This window comes from Benincasa hispida, chromosome 12, assembly GCF_009727055.1.
Source record: "Benincasa hispida cultivar B227 chromosome 12, ASM972705v1, whole genome shotgun sequence".
In the NCBI taxonomy this organism is placed as follows: Eukaryota; Viridiplantae; Streptophyta; class Magnoliopsida; order Cucurbitales; family Cucurbitaceae; genus Benincasa; species Benincasa hispida.
In genome coordinates this window covers 70893057-70919630 of record NC_052360.1, presented here as the reverse complement: position 1 = coordinate 70919630, position 26574 = coordinate 70893057, and the positions used below count along the sequence as shown (strand labels likewise).

At 35.3% G+C, this 26574-nt stretch overlaps 1 protein-coding gene across 2 annotated transcripts in view; it reads left to right on the top strand.

Moving 5' to 3' along the window:
* LOC120066991 (glycine--tRNA ligase, chloroplastic/mitochondrial 2) overlaps positions 1–26574 on the top strand; it is a 70346-nt gene that overhangs the window by 15049 nt on the left and 28723 nt on the right. Inside the window, exons 3-14 of one of the 2 annotated variants that reach the window (XM_039018335.1) lie at positions 6198–6275; positions 6572–6646; positions 7662–7743; positions 7854–7924; positions 8993–9109; positions 9230–9331; positions 9850–9976; positions 10717–10800; positions 12368–12454; positions 14381–14482; positions 15110–15173; positions 17727–17782. In XM_039018335.1, coding sequence (XP_038874263.1) covers positions 6238–6275; positions 6572–6646; positions 7662–7743; positions 7854–7924; positions 8993–9109; positions 9230–9331; positions 9850–9976; positions 10717–10800; positions 12368–12454; positions 14381–14482; positions 15110–15173; positions 17727–17782 — 1005 coding nt within the window. In that variant the 5' untranslated portion in view covers positions 6198–6237. The remainder of the gene's footprint in view (positions 1–6197; positions 6276–6571; positions 6647–7661; positions 7744–7853; positions 7925–8992; positions 9110–9229; positions 9332–9849; positions 9977–10716; positions 10801–12367; positions 12455–14380; positions 14483–15109; positions 15174–17726; positions 17783–26574) is intronic. The other variant, XM_039018333.1, reaches the window with a different exon arrangement.

Sequence of the window (26574 nt, the reverse complement as noted above, 5' to 3'; positions counted from 1 at the left end):
GCAGAGGCATGAGGCATGAATGGGGGGCGGCTCAGATTTCGAACGGCCTCTTAACTTCTTGGCTTTGGATTCAATCTCTCTCATCTTGCTTTTTTTATTATCCACAAAGACTCCTGGACTTCTAGAGAACTTAATGTTGCAATTAGAGGGAAGTAGGAAGTTGAATTTGAATTTAATGGATCACAAAAAAATCCTTCATCACTTTTAACTTCATTAATCCGAATTAAATCAATAGGATTTGTAAAGTCAGATTCAAATAAGTTACCACTGACCTTACTAGGAGGGCTGGATGATGAGATATCTCCAAAATTCAAGTAGATTGATCCTCCTTTTTCATTTGATATGTCAATTGTTGCTGGGATAAAACCACAAAGATTCTCCTTCACTTTAATTTTGGCCTCTGAAACATCGATCAAGTTAAGTGTCTCCATAGCCATGCTTTCTAATCCCTCAAAGTATTTTCGAATGGCCTCGAAGGTCTGTTTGCACCAATAATCCAGAGGTAAGTTCTTGATAGAGATCTAACCCCTATAACCCCTGACATAAGCTGGTTTGCCATGGGAGGAGTTGTTCCATCTTTCGAATTTCAGATGGAAGGAGCCAAATTTCTGCCATTTGCCTGAGAAGTTATCTAGTTCATCCAATGAGTCTCGGTCCATTGTTACCAGGGCATTTTCTGCAAATAAAGGATTGATAATAACATTAGATTGAAAGTGGTCTTTGAGTGCCTTACAAATGTCAAGCCAATTATCGAATTCAAAAAGACATGAGATAATCCAAGGGTTAGAGAAATCAGGTTGGAGCACATCAGCTTGCTTGATCACCCATTGATGCTGCCTATTCTGTTTTTTGACCACCAAAACAGGGGAGACAAGGGAACTCTGGTCCCTTGGGGAAGTCTGTGGCTGAAGAGGGGGGCTCAGTGTGTCTACAACTGAAGGGGGGGATTTGTTCTCAAAAGAACACAAGTTGTATCATTTACACGATTGAATAAGATTTGAGGTATTTTCTTTTACTTGAGTGTGCATTAAGTGGTATCAGAGCTCTCGATCCAAGGTTGACTTCTGTCAAATCAGATCTTTTCCCGTCAATTACCATGGTTGCGGAAGCTTCCTCCACCTTCGAAGGTCGTTTGAATGATGTTGAACCTGCGGTCGTTGACATCAACAAGCAACTCTCTACTATCACCAAGGCCGTAGAAAATCTTACGCAATAGTTTACTCCCTTCACTGCCACCCATTCTGCTCCAAGAATCTCCACCGAAGGAAGAACCAATCTTCAAGATTACTCTCAAGAACATAGGTTGATGAGGTCCAATGACCTTTCTTTGCCTAGGTTTATGGGAGATGACTCTGACTCCTTGGATGAAGATGAAATAATAGTGCAAGAAATTCATTAAAGATTTCAAGAAGACATGTAGGAGACCAAGAATACCAAGAACAACCCGACTACAAAATTAAGATGGATCTTCCACCTTTTAACGGTTGAATGGATATTGAAAGGTTCCTCGATTGGGTCAAGAATGTTGAAAACTTCTTTGCTTATGCTAACACGGTTGAGAAAAAGAGGTCCGATTGGTTGCATATAAACTCTTAAGTGATGCATGTGCATGGTGGGAACAAACTGAGAACAATTGAAGGTATTATGGCAAACCACCCATTCGGAGTTGGAAAAAAATGTTGCGGCTAATGAAGAAACGGTTCCTCCCCATGAACTATCAGCAAGTGCTTTATAGCAAGTACCAACAATGCCGTCAAGGGGATTGCTCCATTGCTGATTACATCGAGGAATTCCATCGTCTTGGGGCAAGAAAAACTTACTTGAGACCGAGCAACAGCAAATTGCAATATTTGTGTTTGGACTTCCAGTGGTCATCAAGAAAATTGTCAATCTATATCCATTAGCTTACCTCGCAGGTGCCATTGCTCTAGCCACAAAGATTGAAGAGGAGGAAGAAGCAACCCCGGTCAAGAACTCATCCAATCGTTTCCCATGGGAGAAGCAATCAAATTCCTACAAGAAATCCAATCTTGAATCCAATAAATCTTCTACTCCTCGAGACAGAAATTCAGTGGCCCGAAAGGAGGACCATGCCAAGAAGGGAGCCTCCACGAGTAAAGGTAATGAAGGTTCTACTCTTTGAAGAAATTTTAACCCCTATAACTGTCCTACTTTAGGAAAATGCTTCCGGTGCGGACAGCAAGGACATCTTTCAAACGAGTGCCCACAAAGAAGAACTCTAAACATTCAAGAAGAGGAAGATCTGGCCCAAGAACAACAAGATTCGGATGGAGATGCCAATTTCTTGCAAGCAGATGATGGGGATCAGCTTTCTTGTATCATTCAAAAGATTCTCCTCACACCTAAAACTGAGAGGCATCCACAAAGAAATGCCCTCTTTTGGACTCGATGCACGGTAAATGGTAAGGTCTGCTAGATAATAATAGATAGTGGTAGCTGCGAAAATGTTGTGTCTAAAGAACTTGTAAATGCTCTTAAGCTTAAAACTGAGGCACATCCTAATCCATATAAGATAAGTTAGATAAAGAAAGGTGGCGAAGCATCAGTCCATGAATTATGTTTTGTCCCTTTATCAATAGGTAATCAATATAAAGACCAAGTAGTTCGTGACATTATAGATATGGACGTTTGCCATATACTTTTAGGTCGACCGTGGCAGTACGATAACCAAACTGTCCACAAAGGAAGAAGTAATACCTATGAGTTCATGTGGTTAGGTAAATAACTTGTTCTTCTACCTTTAGAAAAAGTGGAAGATAAGAAACCAACAAAGCATCAGTCACAACTTTTTACTTTAACTACCAAATCTGAATTTTTAAAGATTAAGGATCCACTTGTTGCCTTGGTAGTAAAAGAAGACGTCTTTAAAGAAACACCTATCCCTATACCTGTGGAAATGAAATCTTGATTGGATAAGTTTCCTACTTTAATCGAGGAGCCCTCTTCTTTACCACCTTTACGTAACATTCAACACCAAATCGACCTCATCCCTGTTAGTACTTTACCTCATCTTCCCTATTATAGAAGGAGCCCTAAAGAACACACTATTTTACATGAACAAATACAAGAGTTACTAACTAAAGGCCTTATTCAACCTAGTTTGAGTCCTTGTGCAGTTCCCGCCGTGTTAGCTCCTATAAAAGATGGGTCTTGGAGATTATGTGTTGATAGTAGGGTTGTTAATAAGATCACAATAAAATATTGATTCCCTATACCTAGGCTTAGTGATTTTCTAGATCAATTAGGAGGAGCTTCCTTATTTTCAAACGTAGATCTAAAGAGTGCATATCACCAAATCCAAATTAAACCAGGAGATGAGTGGAAAACTACCTTCAAAACTAATGTTGGTTTACTTGAGTGGCTTGTTATGTCGTTTGGTCTGTCTAATGCATCAAGTACATTTATGAGATTAATGAATCAAGTCTTACAATCGTTTATAAATAAATTTGTGGTTGTTTATTTCGATGATATTCTTATTTATAGTTGTTGTTATAATGATTACTTATTACATTTACATTCCGTTTTTAAGGTATTGCATGATAACCAATTAGTCATCAATCTTAAAAAATGTAGTTTCTTCGGTGCACAAATTAATTTCTTAGGCTTTTTAATTAGCAAGGAAGGAATAGCTATAGATCCTAAGAAAATTGAGGCCATTAGTAATTGGCAGCAACCTACAACAGTTAGAGAAGTCCAATGTTTCCTAGGACTAGCTTCTTCTTATAGAAGGTTCATAAGAAACTTTAGTTCCATTGCCACACCACTTACTAATTGCCTTGAAAAGAACAATTTCCATTGGGGGCAACGATCAAATTGACAGCTTTAATACTCTTAAAACACTTCTAGCGTTACCTGACTTCCAAAAACCCTTTGAAGTCAATGTTGATGCTTCTGGTCTTGGAATTGGAGCTGCCTTGTCTCAGAACAAACATCCTATTGAATTTTTTAGTGAAAAGTTAAGTAGTTGCTAGGAAAAAATGGTCTACTTATGAACAAGAATTATATGCTTTAGTTAGGGCCCTTAAGACTTGGGAACATTATTTACTAGTAAAAGAATTTGTTCTTCTCACTTGACGATTTTTCTCTTAAGTTTCTTCAATCTCAAAAATCAATCAACAGGATGCATGCTCATTGTTTGCAATTTCTTCAAGGATTTAATTTTGTTATTAAACATACTAATGGTAATGATAATAAAGTGGCAGACGCTTTAAGCCACAAAGGTACTGTTCTTTCTCTTCTCAAAGGTGAAATTATAGTGTTTGATCATATTTGTGATTTATATTCTACCGACCTGGATTTTGGAAAAATTTGGAATGATTGTGCTAACCACATCCCATTCAAAGACTTTTGCATTGTGCATGGGTATTTATTTAAAGGAGACACTATTTGCATACCACACACCTCTTAGAAAGTCTATCAATAAGGAAGCTCATGCTAACGGTCTTGTTGGGCACTTCGGGAGGGATAAAACACTCACTTTAATCAATTCCCGTTTCTATTGGCCACAATTACAAAAAGATGTAACTAACTTTGTTAAAAGATGCTATATTTGCCAAACTTCTAAAGGTTCAGCCAAAATACGGGTTTATACACACCTTTACCTATACCACAAACGATTTGGGAAGGCCTCTCCATGGATTTCATACTTGGTCTCCCTAAAACTCAACGTGGTAATGACTCCGTTTTGGTCGTTGTATAATCGTTAAATGGGACACTTCCTTGCATGTAAAAACAACTGCCGATGCTTTGAATATAGCAAATTTATTTTTCAATGAAATCGTTCGTCTACATGGAATTTCAAAAACAATAGTTTTCGATAGGGATGTCAAATTTATGAGCTTCTTTTGGAAATCCTTATGGAAAAGATTTGGTACAGGTTTACTTTATAGCACAACTAGCCATCCCCAAATGGATGGACAAACATAAGTGACAAACCGTACTCTTGGTAATCTAATCCGCTGCCGTAGTGGAGACAAACCCAAACAATTTGACCTTGCTTTAGCTCAAGCGGAATTCACATTCAACCACATGGCCAATTGATCAACAGGGAAGTCACCTTTCGAAATTGTATACACTAGATTGTCTAGACTCACTTTCGATCTTTCTAATTTACCTTCAATGTTGATCTTAGTGGAGAAGCAAACTTTATGGCTCAAAGAATTAAGGATATACATGAAGAAATTTGAGCTCATTTGGAGGAATCAAACGACAAATATAAAGAAGCTGTTGATGCTCATTGTAAACCAAAATCCTTTGCTATTGGAGACTTAGTCATGATTCACTTGAAGAAATCAAGACTACCAGCCGGCTTACATAACAAATTAACTAGCAAGAAGATGGGACCTTTTCACATCTTGGACAAATATGGTGACAATGCTTACAAGTTGGACCTTCCTCCTAACCTTCAGATAAGTCCAACTTTCAATGTAGTTGACATATTCCCATACCATCCCCCAGATGATTTTGCCCTAGCTACTTAACCTGAGGACGTGTTATTCCTTCTAGGGGAAAGGATTTGATGTGGGAACATAGTCTACTGTTATTTAAATTTAATAGAAGTCTAGCTGTATTTTCCTTTAGTATGTATATAAACCAGTGACCTACTAACCAGTCAGTTTAAGAGCCTTGTAACCGGCTGGCTCCCTATAAATGGGACTACATTTGTATCATTTACATGATTGAATAAGATTTGAGGTATTTTCTTTCACTTGAGTGTGCATCACAACTTCGCTCTAGAAGAAAAGTTACTTTTTTTTGTATTTTGAGCATTTGTCTTTTTTCATTCCCTTAATGAAAAGTTACGTATCCTCTCAAAATAAATAAATAAATAAATAAAAGTAAAACAAAACAAAAGAAAAAAGGATCCGAGATGAACTCAACTAAATCGCTTTAAGCAAAATCCAACAAAAATTTTAAATCTATAAAGCTTTGACAACTCCAAACTGGGTCTTTCATTTATGTTTGATTAATGTTGGGTTTTTTTTTTTTAAAGCATGCTGCAACAATGTTGATAAATTGGTGATGTCGAGAGGCATTCCTTGAAAAGTTGAGGAAATCAAGAAACTAATAAAAATTATTTAAATAAATAAATAAATATATGTGTGTGTTTGTGTATTTTGTGAATAGTTATTTTACACTTCTTAAATTCCTTTTGTTGATTTGGACTGCTCTTTTAGGTACTTGGCGCTTGGGGATTGGGATGGGAAATCTGGATGGATGGGATGGAGATTACACAATTCACTTACTTTCAGCAGGTATCAATAACTGGTCATTTGTTTCTGATAAGTATTATCAGTGTTGTTTAAGTGAAGAATGCCTCAAATGCAGCTATATGTGTGAACATACTATGCAATGAAACACTGAAGAAACTAGTGTAGCAAAATTTGATGCATGAGTTGAGAACTTTTTTCCTTTGTTGGAAGTGGCTATCATATGATTGGATATCGTTTCTTCCTGTTAGAGGGAAGTTCATTGTTTTTAAGATTTTGAAATTCATTGCATAGATTCAGTTATTTATCGACCTGCTTTATTGATCTCTCTCTATTTTCAGGCTGGAAGTCAACAACTATTGCCTGTATCTGTTGAAATCACTTATGGTCTTGAACGTATTCTCATGTTACTGCAGGTGATACAGTGTCTCTGTTGGCCTTGTAAGAATATTTTGATTATAACATAAACATGATAATTATGGTCATAAAAGAGTTTAATTATTATAATTCTTGTGAGAGTGGGAATTTGAAGTCCTATTCGAACGAAGTTGTTTATCAAAAAGAACAAATTTACATTGCATTAGCCCCATTTCATTATATCAATGAAAAGTTTTGTTTCTGTTAAAAAAAAAAAGCTTAATTTTACGTTTAAGTGGAAAATAAAATCTTTTCATCGGCATGAGGATGCACTTTTGCCTGCTTCTCAGTTTGTAGCTAATACCAATCAGGGTTTTCTTGATCAATCTTCGGCATTGGGGTTATTGATAAGCCAGATCTTCTCCTTTTTTGGATGAGCTTCTCCAATTATCCACTTTTGGTTTTGGGGTCTTGCACTCTTTTTGTATTGGCCAATTTGTTATGGCTTCATTACTTTCTCTCTCCACTATCTGTTTTACATGGGTTATCTTCTTCTTTTTTCTTGGCATCTTCATATCTATCCTTTGATTGGACTCTCTTCATTTATAGTTTTTATTTCATTCATCAATAAAATGTTTCTTATCCAAAAAAAAAAAAAAAAAAAAAAAAAAAAAAAAAAAAAAGAAGAAGGAATCAAGACACAGTATGAAGAGAGTGAGGGTGTTAAAAGTTTAGAAATGAGAATATGCTGATAATAGGAGAATACAGAAGGGATTGAATCTTTATTCTTTGAACAATTAGTTTTTCATTGTTGGCCTACTAGTTGGCTTGTGGACCCTGGTTCAAGTTTCTTAATACCCTTCCTTGGTTTGGGCAATGGGCATTTTCTTACAAAGTGACTGTCTTCCTTCCTTTTTTCCCCTTATTTTCTTGGCAAGAAATGAATTGTATTTGTTTGAAAAAGTCATTGTGAAAATGAGGAGATATTTTTCTTCCTCGTGAAAATAAGGAGATATTTTTGGAGGAGTTATCTCTAGAAGAATGAATGGTTGAAAGATTTTTGAAAATATGTAGTTTAGCACTTTGGGCCAATTGGGTTGGAAGAAAGCTATGCTTCAAGAAATGTTACAGTCAGGAAGTGGCTTTGGAAAACACTGTACTCCCTTTCTTCTGTTCAAAGATTCTTATTTTCCTCTGATTTTCTAGTTTTACGCTGTTCCTGGTTCCCCCCACTTCATTGAGTTTTCCTCGATGTGACCTGTGCAGGGTGTTAATCATTTTAAGAAAATTCAGTATGCTGATGGAATCACTTACGGGGAGCTGTTCTTGGAGAACGAGTAAATGAATCACTTATTTGAATTTCTTTCTTTCTTTACTATATTATTATTAATACTATTAATACCAATATTAATTTTTTTTAAAATGGAAGAAAAATTCTCCATAAAGCTAAAGACAAACTGAAGAAGGCCAAAAAACCCTATCCATTCTGATTGTAGCTAGCAACCAAATTTTAAAACATACTTGGGTTGTTTAATCTAGATACTTTGTCCTTTTCTTTTATTTTTCATCTTATTATTTTCTTAAAAATTGGCTGTTTAAATGATTTACTTGCGTTGGTTATCATGTAATTCTTGATAACCTACTCTTTGGATTAATAGAAATGAAAACACAAGCAGGCGAATAAAAATAATTTTGATTCATGGGCAGTCACTTTGATCTTTATTCACATGCGATCAAGGTTTCTTCATTCTATTTATCATTTTCTTTTTTTTCTTTTTTTGTCATAGGACTGATAAAATATTAAATTTACTGTGACCTTTCAACTTAAGCTTTAAGGTTTAGTGATCTTAAGCTTTAAGGTTTAGTGATGATCTAACATTGTATTAGAGTAGGAGGTTTAGTGATTGAATCTTTGTAGTGTTATTTTTTCTCCAATTAATATTGATAACCTATTGTTTGACCTTATACAGATTTTTAAGCCCACTAGTGTGAGGAGAATAAAGTGTTGATTTAATATTAAGGGGAAAAAAGCAAGTCCAAAAAAAGAGCCTAAAACAAAAAGGGACTGTTTCATTTTTCTGAGTGAAAACTTGAATTCCAGCTAAATGAAAAAAAAGGTATTAATATAATATTAAATCTATCACAGTCCATCCATTTAGGATCTTAAGATTTTAGGTTTAGTGGCGATCCAATAGTTTTCTTTTCCAATAGGATTGAATTTGATATCCCTTAAAACCTACTTTATTTTTCTCATATATTTGATGCTTGCCGTTGTTATCTTATAGCTTTCCAAAATTCTCTTAAATTTCTTTACTTCTTTTGTCCCCTAAAATGTGATTGGATGAAGAAGCTTGAAGTATATGATTATTTCAATTTGTTATTGTATGTCTCTCCCTCTATTTCAGGAAGGAAATGAGTGCATATTATTTAGAACATGCCAATGTTCACCAGGTTCAGAAACATTTCGACATCTTTGAGGAGGAAGCTCATTCTTTGCTTGCGTTAGGATTAGCAATCCCTGCGTATGTTTCTTCCATTAATTGTACACTGATGCCCATTTTTTCTTTTAAATCTTTAATTCTTTCAAAAATTATTATTTGTGTAATTATTTTTTGACTAGCAAATGGCATACAACATAATAGGTATGATCAGGTTTTGAAGGCATCTCATGCTTTCAACATATTGGACTCAAGAGGCTTCATTGGGGTAACCGAGCGTGCTCGTTATTTTGGTCGAATGCGAAGGTTAGAGCAATACCTTTGATTTTTTTTTTCTCTTTCTTTGTTTTCTTTTTGCCTACGATAGAGACTTGAAGCAACTTATGATGAAGATTTTCCCTTTTGCTATGAAATATTTTTTGGGGCATTTGTTCTTATTGGTTAATTTTATTTTGATGTACTTTTTACCATTCTGATTTGTTTTGTCTTTGAATACTCCTCTTGCCTGTAATTACTCTATGCTTTATATATTTATGTTTACTTTTTCAATATTGTTACCTCTTTTGTTGCTGTACACGGCAAAACTCCTCTTAAATTAGGGCGTTCCTCTTTGATAGTGAGTAGATTACCCCATTATCTGCTTTTCTTTCAGCTTTTTGGCATTACTCATTTTCTTTAGTTTTGATTTTGAAAAGATGATTACTTTGAAATTCTTCTTTTCAGTTGCATGTTTCTCATACTTTTCATTGTACCGTTGCAATATTCATTATCCAAGTAATTAGTTTTAATTTCTTCATGTGCTGAAATTAATTTCATTCCATCAGTTTAGCTCGTCACTGTGCGCAACTGTGGTTGAAAACCCGAGAATCCCTAGGCCATCCACTTGGTGTTGTTTCTGATCCTGTTGATATTGTATGTCCCAAAGAACTTCTGGACGCAGCAGTCAAAAAGGTTAATGTCTATATGCTGGTGATTTAGTTCGTTATCATTATTGCTAATAATACCACTACATATGTATGAGGCTTGTTCGCATATGGATTAGATCTATTTGATACTTTTAATTGTTGTATTTGTTCAAATCAACTCCTTGGTTGGATCGTTTTGAGACAAAACGACATAATGCTTCCTCTTGGTGTAGTCTGTCCAATTCCTTTGCAGACTTCTCGGTTCAGGATATAAGCCTAAACTGGAGGGCATTCACATATCCAGCCTTTTAGTCTTCGTTCTTTTCAGTGGTCCATTTTGTATTAGTTTGGATTAATTTTGAACTTTGCTTCCTGTCCTTGTTGTTTTATGATGTATCGCTCACTTGTTCTTCGAGGTTGTTTTTGTAATTTCTGTTGATTTGTCGTCTCAATTTATATTGGATATGATGATGGTGTTATGGGGGTGTGAATTTAGTTGATATTCCCGAGTGCACCTACTGATTCTTAGGTCTCCTATTTTTATTGTATATATATTATACTTTGAGCATTATCTCATTTCATTACTTCAATGAAGAGACATCTCAGTTTCAAAAAAAAAAAAAAAAGAAAAAACAGTTTCAACAGAGTTATCCATTTCAATTCGGCAAACTAAGCTGCTCAATTCATGCATCATGTTTTCATATTTGTTTTACAATTTTTAAAATACTAGTTATTATTACTTGCACATTTTACCTTTATCAAGATATCATCTCTTATATGTGACAGGTGCATGAAGATGCAAGGTGGTTTGTTCTTGAAATTGGAACCGAAGAAATACCACCTAAAGATGTTGTGGATGCAAGCCAACAAGTATGGAATTATTTATTATTTGTCTTTCTTTTTGAAACATGAAAAACATACGAGGCAAGAGAGAGAAAAGGATCCTAGCAGATTACAGAACTACTGGTCACTGAAGATTACACAAAACCTTGATTACACAAAACCTTCCTATAGGTAGCAATGAAACGGAAGAATAATTTCACAATTTAGGGAAAAGTGCACCAAAAGGTTCCTACCCTAATCTTCCAGTTTCGAAGTAACCATGTGGAAAACCTCCAAATTTAGGGACGTTGCTCAAACAAGTTCATCTAGAAGCCAAAGTAACCATGTGGCATACCTACAAATTTAACTCATCGATTGCTGATTGCCAATTTACCTTAAGACCCGAGGCAACATCAAAAGTATTAATACTAGTAATCAGATTGTTGATCATATAATTGTTGTCTTTGCAAAACAAAAATTGTGTCCTCTGTGAATTGAACGTGATAAGTCTGTATGTTATCTTGGCCAACCTCAAACACTTCAAAGAAACTTTTGAAGAAGACTTCTCTAACAAACTACTCAGTATTTCACTGATTAGGAGAAAAAAGAAGGGGGACAGAGGATCCCCTACCTCAGACCACGAGAAACTAAGATTCTTCCTCTTGGATGACCAATATTGATGTTACTCTTTGAACAACTTATGCCAGCAGCGTGCGAGCAGCAAAGACAGACCCTTCAACTGAAGATGATTTGAATGACAGTTTGTAATTTTGGTACGTAATACACCCACGCAGGGAGAGAAAACTGGAAGGTTTCATGCCTTGAATATTACTAGCCTGATGTATGGTCGGTCCTACTAATCATTTCCTGTCTTGAAGATCATCAACCTGACGAAAGGATGCAGACCAACTCCTCCATAAACCTTTTAATCATAAACTTCATTACTTATTTGATAATTAAAGTATTTAGGAAATTCCTTTACTTTCATTCAAAAAATTTTAATAATTTTAGTAAAGCAGAATAGAAAATAGGTTAGCCTAATTATTATAATTTTATCAGTAAATGTCTACTAAATTGATCATATACATTTTAAAAATTTTAAGATTTTAAAAATAGTTATTGCAGCTAAACATGTTTCTAGATATTTAAATATTTTTAGTTATAACTCTATTTTCATTGTTTGTTTTTTTTCCCTTTCTAAATTAACATCACCTAGTAAAGGACCCAAATATTTTAAGGGTAACACTCCTGTTCAAATCCAATTACACGAGATGATCTTACTTCCCTGCTTGTTGCAGAAAAAAATAACTTCTTTAATCTTTATTTATAAATTGGGTATTGTATGGTTCTATTATTAGGATCATTTGAAAAGGGACTGTTAAAAAGTTACAAAGGAAAGAAAAATTTTACTACAAGGAGGGTTAAAGTGGTTGTGCTTGAAGTTTGTTGTGGCAGTTTCCTTTTCCTTCTGTAACAGATTCGTTCTCCCGAAAGTAATCTTCCTCTTATTGTTGTGTTCAGGGAAATAACTATCGTTACTATAATATTTCTGTTAACAAGCATTATCTTATTTCTCTTCTAGTTGATATTGACTATGTATGACCTTTTATTGCAGCTCAAAATATATATGTTGCAGTTGCTTGAAAAGCATAGATTAAGCCATGGTAATGTGCAAGCTTTTGGCACACCTCGTCGGCTAGTGGTATAGCAATAACTTCAGACCCGTTTTGCATGTTGACATGCTTTGACAATCTTTTGTGATAATTGAGAAGAGGTTATCTTGTAGATTGCTTTTGTAACTAAAATTCATTTGGTTGGGTTGAAATGATGGTGGCCTACATCTTGTCGAGGTGCCTAAAAATGAGAAGAGGTCTTAATTTATTTTCCCTATTAAAACAGATCCAAAATGTTTATTTATATACCTTCTCTTTTCCTTTGTCCTTGATTTGGATTTACTCTAACCTACCAGGCTACCGCAGGATGAGGAAGGATTAGAATTCTCTTTAAATAGCATCTCGTTGATTTCTTCTGTTCGTGGGATGGGGTGGGGTTTTTGGTTCTTTTGGTTAGTTTTTTGAGTTTTTTTGGCTTGTTGTTGGTTAGTTTTCCATTTTATTGACCTTTTAGTTGGTTTTTTCTTTCGGTGGTTGCTATTTTTGCTGATTAAGTCTCCCTTTAGGAAGTTGGGTTGAGGATCCCACATTGGAAAATCAAGAGATCACACAATCTTTATAAGATAGTCCTCTCATTGCCATTTAGTTTTGAGATGGAACCCTATGTTATCTAATATGGTATCAAAGACCATTAAGCCCAAATAAGCATTTGGTCCAAAAATTTTTTTTTTTTAAAAAAAGAACAAAAAATTGAGATCCGATCCAAGAATGTTGAATCCAAAGAGGCACCATCTTGAGGGGCATGTTGAGGATCCAACATTGGAAAAATTAAGAGACCTCACACTTTTTATAAGATAGATGAGCTACTTTCATTGCCAATTGGTGAGATGGAACCCCATCTTATCTAATAGGTTATTTCCCATAATTTTTTGTATCGTGGAGCTCATGCTTATCCTTCATGTGAGCAAGTAGTCCCCTAGAACTTTTAAACCTAGACCATTGCTTCTCTAGGAAAAAACAATACCCTCAATCTCAACTTCAATGTATGTTATGGCTGTTATAGTATCTATGTGAGCAAAGAAGCACAAACACGACACAGCGTAGACTTGCCGACATGTCAATTTCTACAAAAAGTAGGACACAAACATGTTGGGAACACTTTTTTTTTTTCAATTTATTATTAATATCATAAAATATATCCATATATCTTGATATATCAATACTTCTCAATAAACATAATGTGTAAATTTAACATAAAATAAAATATACATCAAAGTGAAGTCATTTATCAATATTTGAAATCTTAAAAGATATATATATATATATATATATATAAAAGAAAGGTTGACTGGGACTAGAGGAAGCAGATGTCATCCATAATTAGAAAAAGAATATTTAATCCAAACAATTTTTTTAGCATATTTGGACACATGTGGAACGTTTTAGTCTTCTGTTTATTTAGGACAATTTGGCGCGCAAGTTTGAAATGTTAAGCCTAAGAATGTTAAGTCTGGGAGATTAAGTTGGATTTAGATAGTTTGGGTTTAAGAAAACTATGTTTGGGATTATGGGTTTAGGAAGTATGGGATTAAGAAGTCTGTGTTTGGAGTCTTGGTTTAGGGAGCCTGGGAATTGAGTATAGATTTAGAAATCTTAGGTTTATGAAATATTTAGTTGTATTTAATCAATCGTAAATTTGATATTAGTTTGAATATGTCATCTCAATTATTTTAATATAGTTAAGTTCCAAATAAAAATACTTTTAGTGGAGGAAACTTTGAACTTTAACCTGGGTTTGGTTTACTGTTGTAATGTTTCCAAGCCTTTTTTCTCCCACTCATTGCAAGTATTCCGTAACTGCAAGACATTAATTGTATGTTATTTCTTTCATTGTATTCTTGAATTATGTTATATAGATGCTTTGTGAAACATACTTATTGCTCCCAAATTCATAGTATTCTATTAGTTTCAAATTTTAAATGTTCATAATCTTAAAAGATTTTCAACCTTTCCAGGTCACAGTTGAGAGTCTGTGTTCTAAACAAGTAGAGAAAGAGATTGAGGTCAGAGGACCTCCTGTTTCAAAAGCTTTTGATGACCAAGGAAATCCTACAAAGGTGAATGACTTCTCATCATCATTTGGATATTTTGGAAATCACAGGATTTTCCATTTTTAAATGACAATACTTAATTACTTGAGTAGCATCGTGGAATAAGTACAGATACAATTGATGCTTGCTGGAGGAAAAATAAAAGATGCATTTTAAATTCAACATACTTGTAGTACTGTTTCAATCGTTATAATAAAGCAATAATTTATTGAGGAGAAAGAATGTGCTATGTCTACGTTGTAGAGGCATGTGGCATGGAAACTTCGCCTAAGATCCAGACCATTTTCCAACAAATTACTATTTGAAGTTCCATTGTCTTGGAATATTAAGAAAGTGTTTTGGAGGCTTGATAAATGGAAGAGTACTTGTCTATCATTTCTTCAATGATCCCCCATTATCCTTTGAAGTTTCTATCTTATAAACATCAGTCTCTCTTTTCTTCAATGAAAAGTTCTAATTCTTGTTCGTTCCCCTTCTATTAATGTGTCAATCAGAGTCCATTCAAGTTTTGATTTGTTATAAAGTAATTTATTAGATGCTACGAGCCTACATCGGACGGATACTTGTTTTATTGCTTGTTGAAATATTTTCTTTTCACTCACATAGCTTATGAGACTAAGTATTTTGTGTTAGGCTGCTGAGGGCTTTTGCCGCAGATACTCCATCTCACGTGAATCGTTGTATAGGAAGATCGATGGTAAGTCTCCGGAGATGAGTATATAAATTACAAGCTTTCATTTAAAGTTCAAAACTCAAAAGTTCCTTTGGTTTTTTTTCTTTGGAAACAAGAAACAAACCTCTTCACAAAATGAGACTAATGCTGAAAGTACAAGAAGGATAAAAAATAACAATATCCTAAGGATCAGCAGGTGCACCCGGACATCTCAACTAGGTTGACACCTCCTTAGCACCCTCATCATATCCATACAAGCACTACACAAGCTTCAACTGAAAACCAAGGGCTAGAACTCAGCCCAAATAAAATAAGAACAAGTACATACGGTCACAACATAAAACCAAAACAAAACAAATTTAATACAAAATTCTTTACTGCAACCAAGACCAAACTGATGTAAACAATTACAAAAGAAGCTCAATACAGATTAACTAAAACAGTGTAGATCTGAGAGGCAAACAGCTAGCAATCTAGAAAAATGAAAGCCCACCAATTTAAGCATAAGTCTTGAATAGAATAGTCTTCAAAATCCTTGGATAATGTGCACCAAGAGGAAGCATTTCGACGAGCAGTTTCAAAGTGATCCAACCAGCCAGTTTGATTGTCATGGGACACCCTTTGGTTTCTTTCAAACCATAATTCAGCAAATAAGGCCTTAGTCATATTGACCCAAATTAGCCGAGGGCACTTTTTTAAGGGAATGACCAACTAAAACCTGCTGGAGATTGTCTCTGAATTCTCCAAACACCCAAACTACATTAAAAAAGGAGAAAAATCCCACCAACAGTTGGCTGAATATAAGCAAGCAAAGAATAAGTGCTGCAAATCTTCCCCATCCTTTTTACGCAAAAGGCAAATAGAAGGGGACAAACAACTAGAGGGTAACTTTCTTTGCATAACTGAGGAGCAATTTAGATGTCTGAATATCATTATCTACACAAGGATCTACACAAGGCTCTTGACTTTCCTCGGACTTTTAGACTTCCATAGTGCCCTGTAAAGAGATTTACCCAAAGGGGATGAAGTGGATAAGTGTGTTGTAAGGGATTTTACAGAAAAATTACTGGTTGCCTCTAAGGACCATGTTCTATCAAAATTCTCCGAAACCCTCCGATCTGAGATTTGTGCAAGCAATTCTTGATACTCAACAATCTTGTCATCTTTGGGCAAATGACGAAAAATAAGAGACCATGAGGACAGCGTGTTACCCCAATGTGCTGCTATGGACCCCTTTGGTAAGCAACTCTAAACAGTCTTGGGTATCGGATGTTTAAAAGAATAACATCAATCCACAGGTCAAGCCAAAATGCAATTCTATTACCATTTCCATGTTTAAAAGTAGCCAATGCTTCCACTTTCATCCAAGTTCTAGAGATGCTAATCAGGGCTTCTCAAACTATTAGCTGTCTTTCCCGTTGTGTGCCAGTTAAAGGAGTCTTTCCCATGGATACTTCTGATAACCTTGTCTCCAGAAGAAGTCTTCTTCGTCAATGTATCGCCAACCCCATTTAGCCAATAGTGCCAGATTCTTTGCTTTGAGACCACCAAAACCAAGTCCTCCATCCAATTGAGAATGTGTAACAAGGTCCCATTTTACCAAATGGTTTATCTTGCTTCCCGTGTGCCCTTCCCAAAGAAATTCTGCATGATTCTTTCCGAAGTAGAAATGACTTTGTCAGGCATTAAAAACAGACACATATAATATTTAGGAAAGTTGGAGAGCACTGATTTACACAAAGTAGCTTGCCCTCCTCTAGACAGATTAAATCTCCTCCGTTTATCTAGTTTTTTATGAACTTTATCTATCATTGGTTGCCAAAAGGAAGCTTTTGAAGCGGGATAAAAACAAAAAGATCATTTGTAGTTAGATGGTTTGTTTATTACATCCCCCATTTTTTTAAAAAAAAAAATCACGTGTTTAGTCCAACCTGAACATGTATCTGATAACAAAAAAAAAAAAAAAAAGGCTCCATCTTGTTCAACACACAAGCCAACAAAATTTTATTTTTTTGGAGATCAGGGTTTGAGGATAAAAGGTTGTCTATGTAAAGTGAATTACACTTGAAGCTTATAAAAACATACAAATCGCCTCTATTACACTCCTACAAATAGATTTTATCCATTGACAAAAAGTATAGTGGTATTTTATTGTTTCTTATCCCAACCCCCCACAAGGGAAAAAAAAAAAAAAAAAAAAATCTTCTACATTTTGTTAGTTGATCATCAAGTTTGATTTGGTTATATCTAAGCTCTCAGGTAATAGCTCATAAAATATTTTCAAACTGAATTTTGGGTGATGATTTTACTTGAATGGGATCTGTTCTATAGGTTGTTTCTTATGTCCTTGAGTTTAACAAACTGAACCTTGAGTGACTATTCCAAACCATGAAGAAAATGTTAAGCAACAAACCTTGCCTTTTCCTGTTTTCCTCAAATCTGGGTAAGGATATTTACTTCCTCTTGTCTCCACAAATAATGCATTCTTCACTAAAGGCTAAAAGTCTGTTGCAAAATACTTTCATCTCAAGTTCTTCATGTTATAATTGTTCCTTAGTAGTCTTTTTTTTGTTCCAGGAAAGACAGAATATCTATATGCTTCTGTAATGGAGTCTTCTCGGCTTGCTTTGGAGGTTCTAATGTCCTTTTCCTCTTTCCACCCTTCCTTTTCTATATAGTATATCTGCATGTTTTAATCAGAACTTTGGGTTGATATTTGAATAGTTACAATATTTAAAGAAAAGTTACTATTGTCAGATAAAGGAAGAACCAACCCTCCCTACAGCATACTTCGGAAAAAAAGTGCTTCCAGAAACAAAATTAACAGACTTACAAAAATGCCTCTCAACTATAATTGATTATATTTGAGGAATAATCAGAACCAATCTTGTTTGTGTACCAAAGAGAAGCATGACTTTTAGAATAATTCCAATTTCAAATCAATTAAATTATCTTTCTTTCGGAATACTGTAGTCTGTTGCAAATCAAATACCCTTAGGGGCCCTTTGGTTCGTAAATATTGTTTCATGGGTATAGATATTAAATATCTGGGATTTGAATGTCTAGGTTTTAAACGTCTGTATTTAGATATGCAAGATAATTCATGTTTGGAAGTTAAATACTTGTTTTCAATTTTCTAATTTTTTATATAGAAACTAAAATCAAATAATTACTTAATTAAATGTAAGGAACCAATTCATGTAGTCATCTTTTCTTTTTTTCTTTTTTTTTTTGGAAAAAGAAAATAACTTTTCATTGATAAAATGAAAAGAGACTAATGCTCAAGATACAATAACCTTCAAGAGGATAGAGAAATTGCGAAAAAACAAAAGGAGAAAAAATACTATTGGATACAAAGAAAAGACATCAAAAAGCAAACTCTTAAAACCTAACAAACTAGCTCCAAAAAGGAAAGCAATACTAGAGAGCACATAAACTAAAAAGCTAAAGCCAATGAGGTAAGAAGACCAATAAGGCCAGAAGTGCAAGTATTAAACCACAAAACGAACCAACCTCTAAATGGTCGCTTCCAAGAATACAACTACTAGGAGAAAAATGCAACTTCGGACAAAACAATAAGGGTTAGGGGCATAAACACGAGAGATCCACAAAAATAGTTCAATTCCTGGACAAATTCAACATTATTTAATTTATTGTTATATTAATTAATTATTTAATCAATTAAAATAAAAATAAATAAATACTTTTATGTTAAACATTAATTTTTTTTCAAAATGGAAACGAGTCTCTTCATTAATAAAATGAAATGAGACTAATGCTCAAAGTACAAGAGAATTATACAAAGAGCAAAGAGGCCTAAGGATCAAGAGGTGCACCCGGTCATCTTAACTAGGTAGACACCCCCTTAGCGCCCTCATCATATCCGTACAAAATATCCTGAAGATAAATAAAATCAAGGCTAAAACTAAGCCCATTCAAAAGAGTAACAAGATCATATGATTACAACATAAACCTAAACTTGACAAAATAGAACAGTACAAGAATCCTTCACTTAAGCCAGGGACAATAGACAAAAACAATTATAAAAGAGACTCCAAACTAAATTAACTAGAGGAGATCTGATTTGAGAAGCAATTTGCTAGCAATCTGGGAAAACGAAGGCTCGCCAATTAAGCATAAGTCCTGAATGGTGTAGTCTTCGAAATCCTTGCTTAATGCACACTAACAGGACGCATTTGGACGAGTAGTTTCAAAGCAATCCAACCAACTAGATTCATTGTCATGGAACACCCTTTGGTTTCTTTCAAACCAAAGTAATTAAACATAATTAAATTATTTAATTTAATTACTAAACGTAATTAAATTAATTTAAATTAACTAAAATGTTGATAATTCATAATAATAATTTATATTTTTTTAAAAAAGAAAACAATACTTTTTGTTGGTGAAATGAAAAGAGATTAATGCTCGAATTACAAGAAACTATGAAATACCAGGAACTAGGGATCAACACATACACTATCTCAACTAGGTTGGTTGACACACCCATAGTATCCCCATCACACCCCAAAATAAAATATGACAAATACAATAGTAAACTATATGTCTTAAAAGACATAATTACATAGAAGGAATGAAAGCGTAAAGGTACTAGTTGAAATTTATTAAATCTAAATAATATATTTTTTTTGAACAAGAAACAAACCACTTCATTAAGATAATGATAGATGATACAAGTGAATGAAAGGAAACAAACACTAGAGAACAAAACAGAGGATTAGCAAATGCACCAGGACATCTCAACTAGGTTGACACCTCCGTAGCACTCTCATCATATCCTAAAAATTAGAGCAAAAATTCTAAAATAGAGTACAAATCTGACTAATCCATGCCTGAAACAAAGGCTTACACCAAATGAAAATCTAAAAATTAAACTATGGCCAAAATCTAAGCAATTACAAAATGAAGACATTCCAATTGAGACTGATGTCTTGAATGGAAAAATCTTTAAAATCTTTTGCGAGGGAGCACCAAGATGAGGCATTGATATGAGCGGTATCAAATTTAAAGGAGCAAGGAGAAGCTTTGTCATGAAACACTCTTTGGTTCTTTTCAAACCATAATTCTGATAACAAAGCTTTGATTGCATTGACCCAAAGTAATCTTGGCTTCTTCTTCAATTTTGGTCCAATCAGAAGTTGAAGCACATTTGCCTTAAAATCATTGTAAAAAACCCAGCTGACCTTGAAGCAATTAAATAAACGTATCCAACAGTTTTCTACAAAAACACACTGGAAGAACAAGTGTGAAAGAGATTCTGAACTTGCCAAACATAGAGAGCAAACCTGTGGAGAGATATAATAAGTAGGCAGCTTCCTTTGAAGAATATCTGCATGTTAAGCAAGCCATTCAACATAATCCAAATCAGAATATTTACCCTTCTAGGGCTCTTGGATTTCCACATAGCTGATTCTAATTGTGTTCCAATTGGGGAAGAGAAAGATAGGTGCAATACGAGAGATTTGACTAAGAAAATCCCACTTGGTTCTAAAATCCACCTTCTTTTATCGGGGAGCAAATTAAGTTTAGAATGGGAAAGCTTTTCAGTCGGAGCTGGAAATTTTCTGACTCTTCTTCCTTTAGCCGTCTTCAAAAATGGAAAGACCAAGAATCTAATGCCTCATCCCAAAAATCATGTATTGTACCTTCGGGTTTGGTAGAGATGCTGAAAAGACTAGGGAAAGAGTCTTTTAGCGGAACAATTTCCAGCCAAATGACAAGCCAAAAAGCTACCCTTTTACCGTTACCTACTTTAAAGGCTGCAAAGATTCTACTTTTAGTCAAGTTCTTGAGATGTTGACCCAAGGACTTCTAAGACTGCTGGAAGATTTATCATTAGTGTACCAACCAAACTTACTACTTCCATATATGCTTGTAATTACTTTCCTCCAAAGGGAATTCTCCTCATTGATGAACCTCCACCCCCACTTAGCCAGTAGGCTTTGATTTTTGAGTTTCAAACCACCAATACTGAGTCCACCATCTTCTTGAGACCGAGATACAAGGTCCCATTTTACTAAATGGTTTAATTTACTTCCAGAATGCCCTTCCCAAAAAAAAATTTCAAAAATCTTTCTATAGTCCGAACCACCTTTTCTGGCATAAAAAAAAGTGACATATGGTAAGTAGGAATATGAGAAAGAACCAACATACAAAGGGTGGAGCGTCCTCCTCTAGAGAGATTATATCTCTTCCATTTGTCCAATTTACTTTGAATTTTAGCAATCACTGGTTGCCAAAAAGCCAATTGTTTGGGGTAGCCACCTAGTGGAAGGCCGAGGTACATAAAAGGAAGAGTGACAGCCTTGCAATTCAGATTGACAGCTTCTGATTGTAGCTTGTTATGATCGATATTGATACCGCATATAGCTGATTTTTCCCAATTAATCTTCAGCCCTGAGCACCACTCAAAAATTTCATTTGTTTTCTTTAGGTTTTCAAGCTTTTCCTTGTCATCTTGGCAGAAAATTAATGTATCATCAGTAAATTGCAATAAGGGGACATGAATTCTATCTTTGCCCACTATAAAGCCTTCAAACTTGCCTTCCTCATGAAGCCGGGACAGTAATGCACATAGAACTTCACTAACCAAGAGAAAAAGGAAGGGAGAAAGAGGGTCGCCTTGCCTTATCCCTCTTGTAGCTTGGATTCTACCACGTGGTCTACCATTTATAAAAATTGAGAATTTTGTATTAGATACACAACCCATCATCCACATTATCCATCTTGAATCAAAATTCTTTTCAACAAGGATCTTTTCAAGAAACTCCCAATCAACACGATCAAAGGCTTTTTCTAGGTCAAGCTTTAAGATCCACCTTTTTTTCTTCTTGGAACAATAATCTTCAACCGCTTCATTGGCTATGAGGATTGGGTCTAATATTTACCTTCCTTCGATGAAGGCACTTTGTGAAGCATCTATTACACTTGGCATTACTTTTTTTAGCCTCTCCGGTAGTACTTTAGCTAAAACTTTATAAGTCAAAGTTGTTAGACTTATTGGTCTGAAGTCACTTACCTGGACAGCATCCTTTTTCTTTTGAATAAGGCTGATGAAGTTTTCCTTTATACATGAATTCAACTTCCCATTGCCATAGAAATCTTCAAAGAGTTCTAGGAATTTATCCTTGAAAAAATCCTAGAATTTGAGGAGAAATTCAGCTGTAAAACCATCCGGACTAGGGGCCTTATTTTTGCCCAACAAGGTTAAGGCAGATCTGATTTCAGCTATGGAGAATCTTGCTGTCAGCTTTGAATTTTCTGAATTTGAGACTTTAGACCATTGGATGTTGATAGGTACTGTTCTTTGGCCTGGAGACTTGGTGTACAACGTGGAATAGATGTCTAAAATTAGGTCTTCAATTTCCTTGAAAGAGTTGGTTGCTACACTTTGGTCATTTATGAGTTCGGAGATTAGATTCCTTCTTTTTTTACATCCAAGAATCTGTGGAAGAATTTAGTGTTTTCATCCCCTAAACTTAGCCAATTGAGCTTGCTCTTTTGCCTTAGGTTTCTTTCATCAATTCTGTAGAGGGAAAATAACTCAGCTATCAAGGAGGTTCTCAAACTCCTTTCTGGTTCCAGTAAACCATGAGCTTCTACTTGCTGGTCGAGTTTATCTATTTCTCTAAGTAACACTTCCTCTCTTGATTTCCTTGCTGATTCAAAATCTGAATGCCAAGATTCAAGAGCTCATTTAACTTTCCTTAACTTGATGGAGATTACAAAACCGGCCTAACCTTGCTAAACTCCCAAATTCAAAGTGTCTTTAATGATTTTACAACTTTCTACTATTGATAACCAGCTGTTACAAAATCTGAAAGGGGATGGTCCCCATTCAAATGCTCCTGCTTCAAGGAGAATTGGGAAGTGATCTGAACATAACCGTGCCATTCTTACTACTCTAGTATTTGCAAAAATATCATCCCAATTATTGGTGATCAAGAATCTGTTGAGAAGTGAACAAGAAGCTGTGGGACCTTCTCTTGACCATGTAAATTGGCCATTACTCTTGACCATGTAAATTGGCCATTACTAAGGGGGATTTCCATTAGTTTTGCTGAATCAATGAATTTGTTTAACTTTTTCATCCCTTTTGTTGGTCTCCCTGTTGGAAACCTTTCTTGAATCCTTCTTGTGATGTTGAAATCTCCTCCTATACACCAAGATTTGCAGCAATATCCTGAAAGTGAGTATAATTCCGGCCATATATGATTTCTTTCTTTGTAGTCAGTTGGGCCATAAACATTCGAAACCCAACTTGTTTTCTTACATATAGTTATGCATTTAATTGATAAAGAATAGCCTCCTTTGAGAACCTCTATAACTGAGATTTTACTTTCATCCCGCATGGTTAGTAAACCCCCTTATCTACCTTGTGCTTCCACAAACTCCCACTCTATGTCTTTGAAGCTCCAAAGCTCCTTTATAAGTCTGATATCAAAAAATTCCTTCTTGGTTTCTTGGATTAGGACCAAATCTGGATTGGTTTTCTTGATGATTCTTCTTACTGCCAATCTTTTAGAGGCATCGCCCAGGCCTCTTGTATTCCATGAAATAATTTTCATGATGAACTCTTGGAATTAACCCAAGATCAGGTCACAATCTTCCACTATCGAGATCAAATTGTTGGGGATATCTTCTTTGTTGATGGGCTTAATGAAAGGGAGGATGTTACTAACCGTTTTGAGATCTTCTTCTAATTGAAAGAGGCAGTGCAGATCTTGTTGTTGGTCCTTACCGATATAATCCTCTTCTTGGAGGAGTTCAAGGGCTATGCTATCACCCTCGTCACTGTTGATACTAAGCAAAGAATCTTCATCAGAGTCGTAGTTTTTGATAGCTGCTTGGAAGGGATCAGATATACCTCACAAAAAAGCCACAATTGAGTCTCAAACTTTGAAATCATGAAAAGAGAATGAGTAAGGGTCGAGGGGAGGAGGAACTGACCTGTTGATTGGGCCAGAGGGTATTTGCACCTTAATACAACAATTTTCCAAAAGGTCTGTGTTTATCATGGAAGTCCAACCATTTCGAAAAGAGGTTTTCTTCCTTGTGAAATGTTTTCTGAAAGGTTTCAGAAGTGAATGCTTGCTTATGTTGTTTGGAAGATGACCAGATAGTGATGAAGGAGATATTTTGGCGCAATGAGAGTCTTTTGATAATAATAAATCAATAACTTGGAGAGGGGGAACAAAAAAAGACTCTTGGACTTCCTTGTTGAATGATATTGAATTTACCGCAGTGGGATCCAAAATATCAGGGCACGAGGGGGCTGCATCAGATGATAGGTCTTCCTGCCTATCCATGGCTAATAAAACGCCACTATCGGATTTTTTAGACTGGTGGTATTCCTCTGAAGAAATGATGTTATCCGGGCTTTTATTTGAAATAATTAGAGTTGCGGCTGGTGGAGTAACCGAAAATGTGCCTGTTGGACTTCCCCTGGGAGAAGTTAGAGCATCTATTGGCTCTCTCCTCATTAATTGTACTTCCTTCTCTCTTCTTAAAGATGGCACTTCCTTCTCTCTCTTTTTGTTCACACCAAACCCGATAGAAACTTCTGAACTATTCGATTCTGGTTGAACATCAGCAACCCCTTTCTTCCGGCGGATTGACCGCTTTTTCTTCTATCTGAAAAGTCCCCTGAAACACCTTTTCTGGCAAAGAAAACCCCTGAACCTCCTTATTCGAAGTACTGTTAATTTTATCCTCTGCTTGAATCATCAAAGTCCTTGAAAACAGGGGATTTCTAGAGAAATTCAAATGATTAACTGCCGTTATTAGGAAGGACCATTCTTCAGACTCATTTGAATTAATTAACCCTTCATCGAACATAATGAGCCATATCTACTGGATTTGAGAGGTCTTTTTCATTAAAAAAAACTTCTTAACCTTGTCTGGAGGGTCCAAAAACTCAATATCACCAAAGTGTAAAAATATACTTCCCCTGTTTTCCTCTGAAATTTCTAAAGTTGCTGGCAAAAATCCACATAGATTCTTCTTTACTTGAATTCTAGCTTCAACCACGTTGAGAAGATTTAAAGTTTCTAATGCAATGGCTTCTAATCCTCCAAAATATGAACCGATAGCTTCAAAAATTTGCTTGCACCATAACTCTAGTGGCAGGTTTTTAATGGATATTCAGCCTCCATAACCTTTAATTGACCTTGGTCGGTTGTGTAAAGTAGTATTCCACCTTTCAGATGAAGATGTCCTATCCTCTGCCACACTCCTGGTTCTATCATGTCATCCAAATTCCCTTTTTCCAACTTTATTAAAGTTGATTCTGCTGAGAGAGGATTGATAATAACTATAGAATTGGCCCAAAGCTTTACTTCCTTCAGACTTCCGACCAATTGTTGAATTCAAATAACCTAGTAACTACCCATAATTTGCTGAAATCTTCCTTGAGGACATCATGGTTTTTTTTAACCCAATACTCTGAGTTGCTCTATTTTTTAATAACCTGAGGAGGAAGGGGATTCTGTTTTGCTGGAAAAGCTGGGATAACCAAGGGTTTTCTTCCCCTTACTATATCTGCAAAGGTGTTTGGGGCCTTCGAATGATTTTTTGGCACGATAACATCTTTTAGTGCCAATGCACCTTCTAACATATTATTAAAAGAATGCCAACCTGAATTAGAAGTTCCTGATGAAACACGAATGTAAAAACGTCCTCCAGACACTGGCCAAACAACACATCTTAAAAACCACTTTGAGTAGACACGAAACTTTGAGAGCTTTGTTACACCGAAGGCATCTTGACCACTTTTGACGACAAAGCTGGAGGTTGGGAACTTCAAAAGACCTGAAATGTTTTCCACGAACCAGAGAAGCTGTGTTTCTGCCAAAAAAAGGTGCTTCCTAGCTTCCACGTCTTCTATGATGAAAGTTTCTTCTTGGATATGAGCACAAAAATGGATGTCATTAATCCTACAACTTATGACTTCCAATGCTGAACTGCTCTTGGAAGGGATGGCTGGGGAAAGCTTTTAATGGCCATGAGAACCGGGTGTGGAAAAGGAAGATAAATGATAAGGAGTTTAATCGGAGCTTGATCGGAGGGAAGGAGAGGGTGGCCCTAGGAAGGGTGAGGAAAGAGGAGAGAGGAGAGAGCATTTTTTATGCTTGAAGAATACTATCTTCCTTACGAGTCTAAATAATATATTTATATGTGTTGTTTTCAAATATAAGAAAATGAGCCAACTTATTTATAAATATAGCAAAATGTCACTGTCAGTATCTATCACTGATAGACAGTGACAATTTGCTATATTTGAAAACATTTTCAGCAGTTTTGTCATTAAAAATAATTAACTTATTTATATTTAATAATTAATTAAAATTAATAGTAATGAATAATTTATATTAATTTTTTAATTAATTATGTTATATCTTTACTA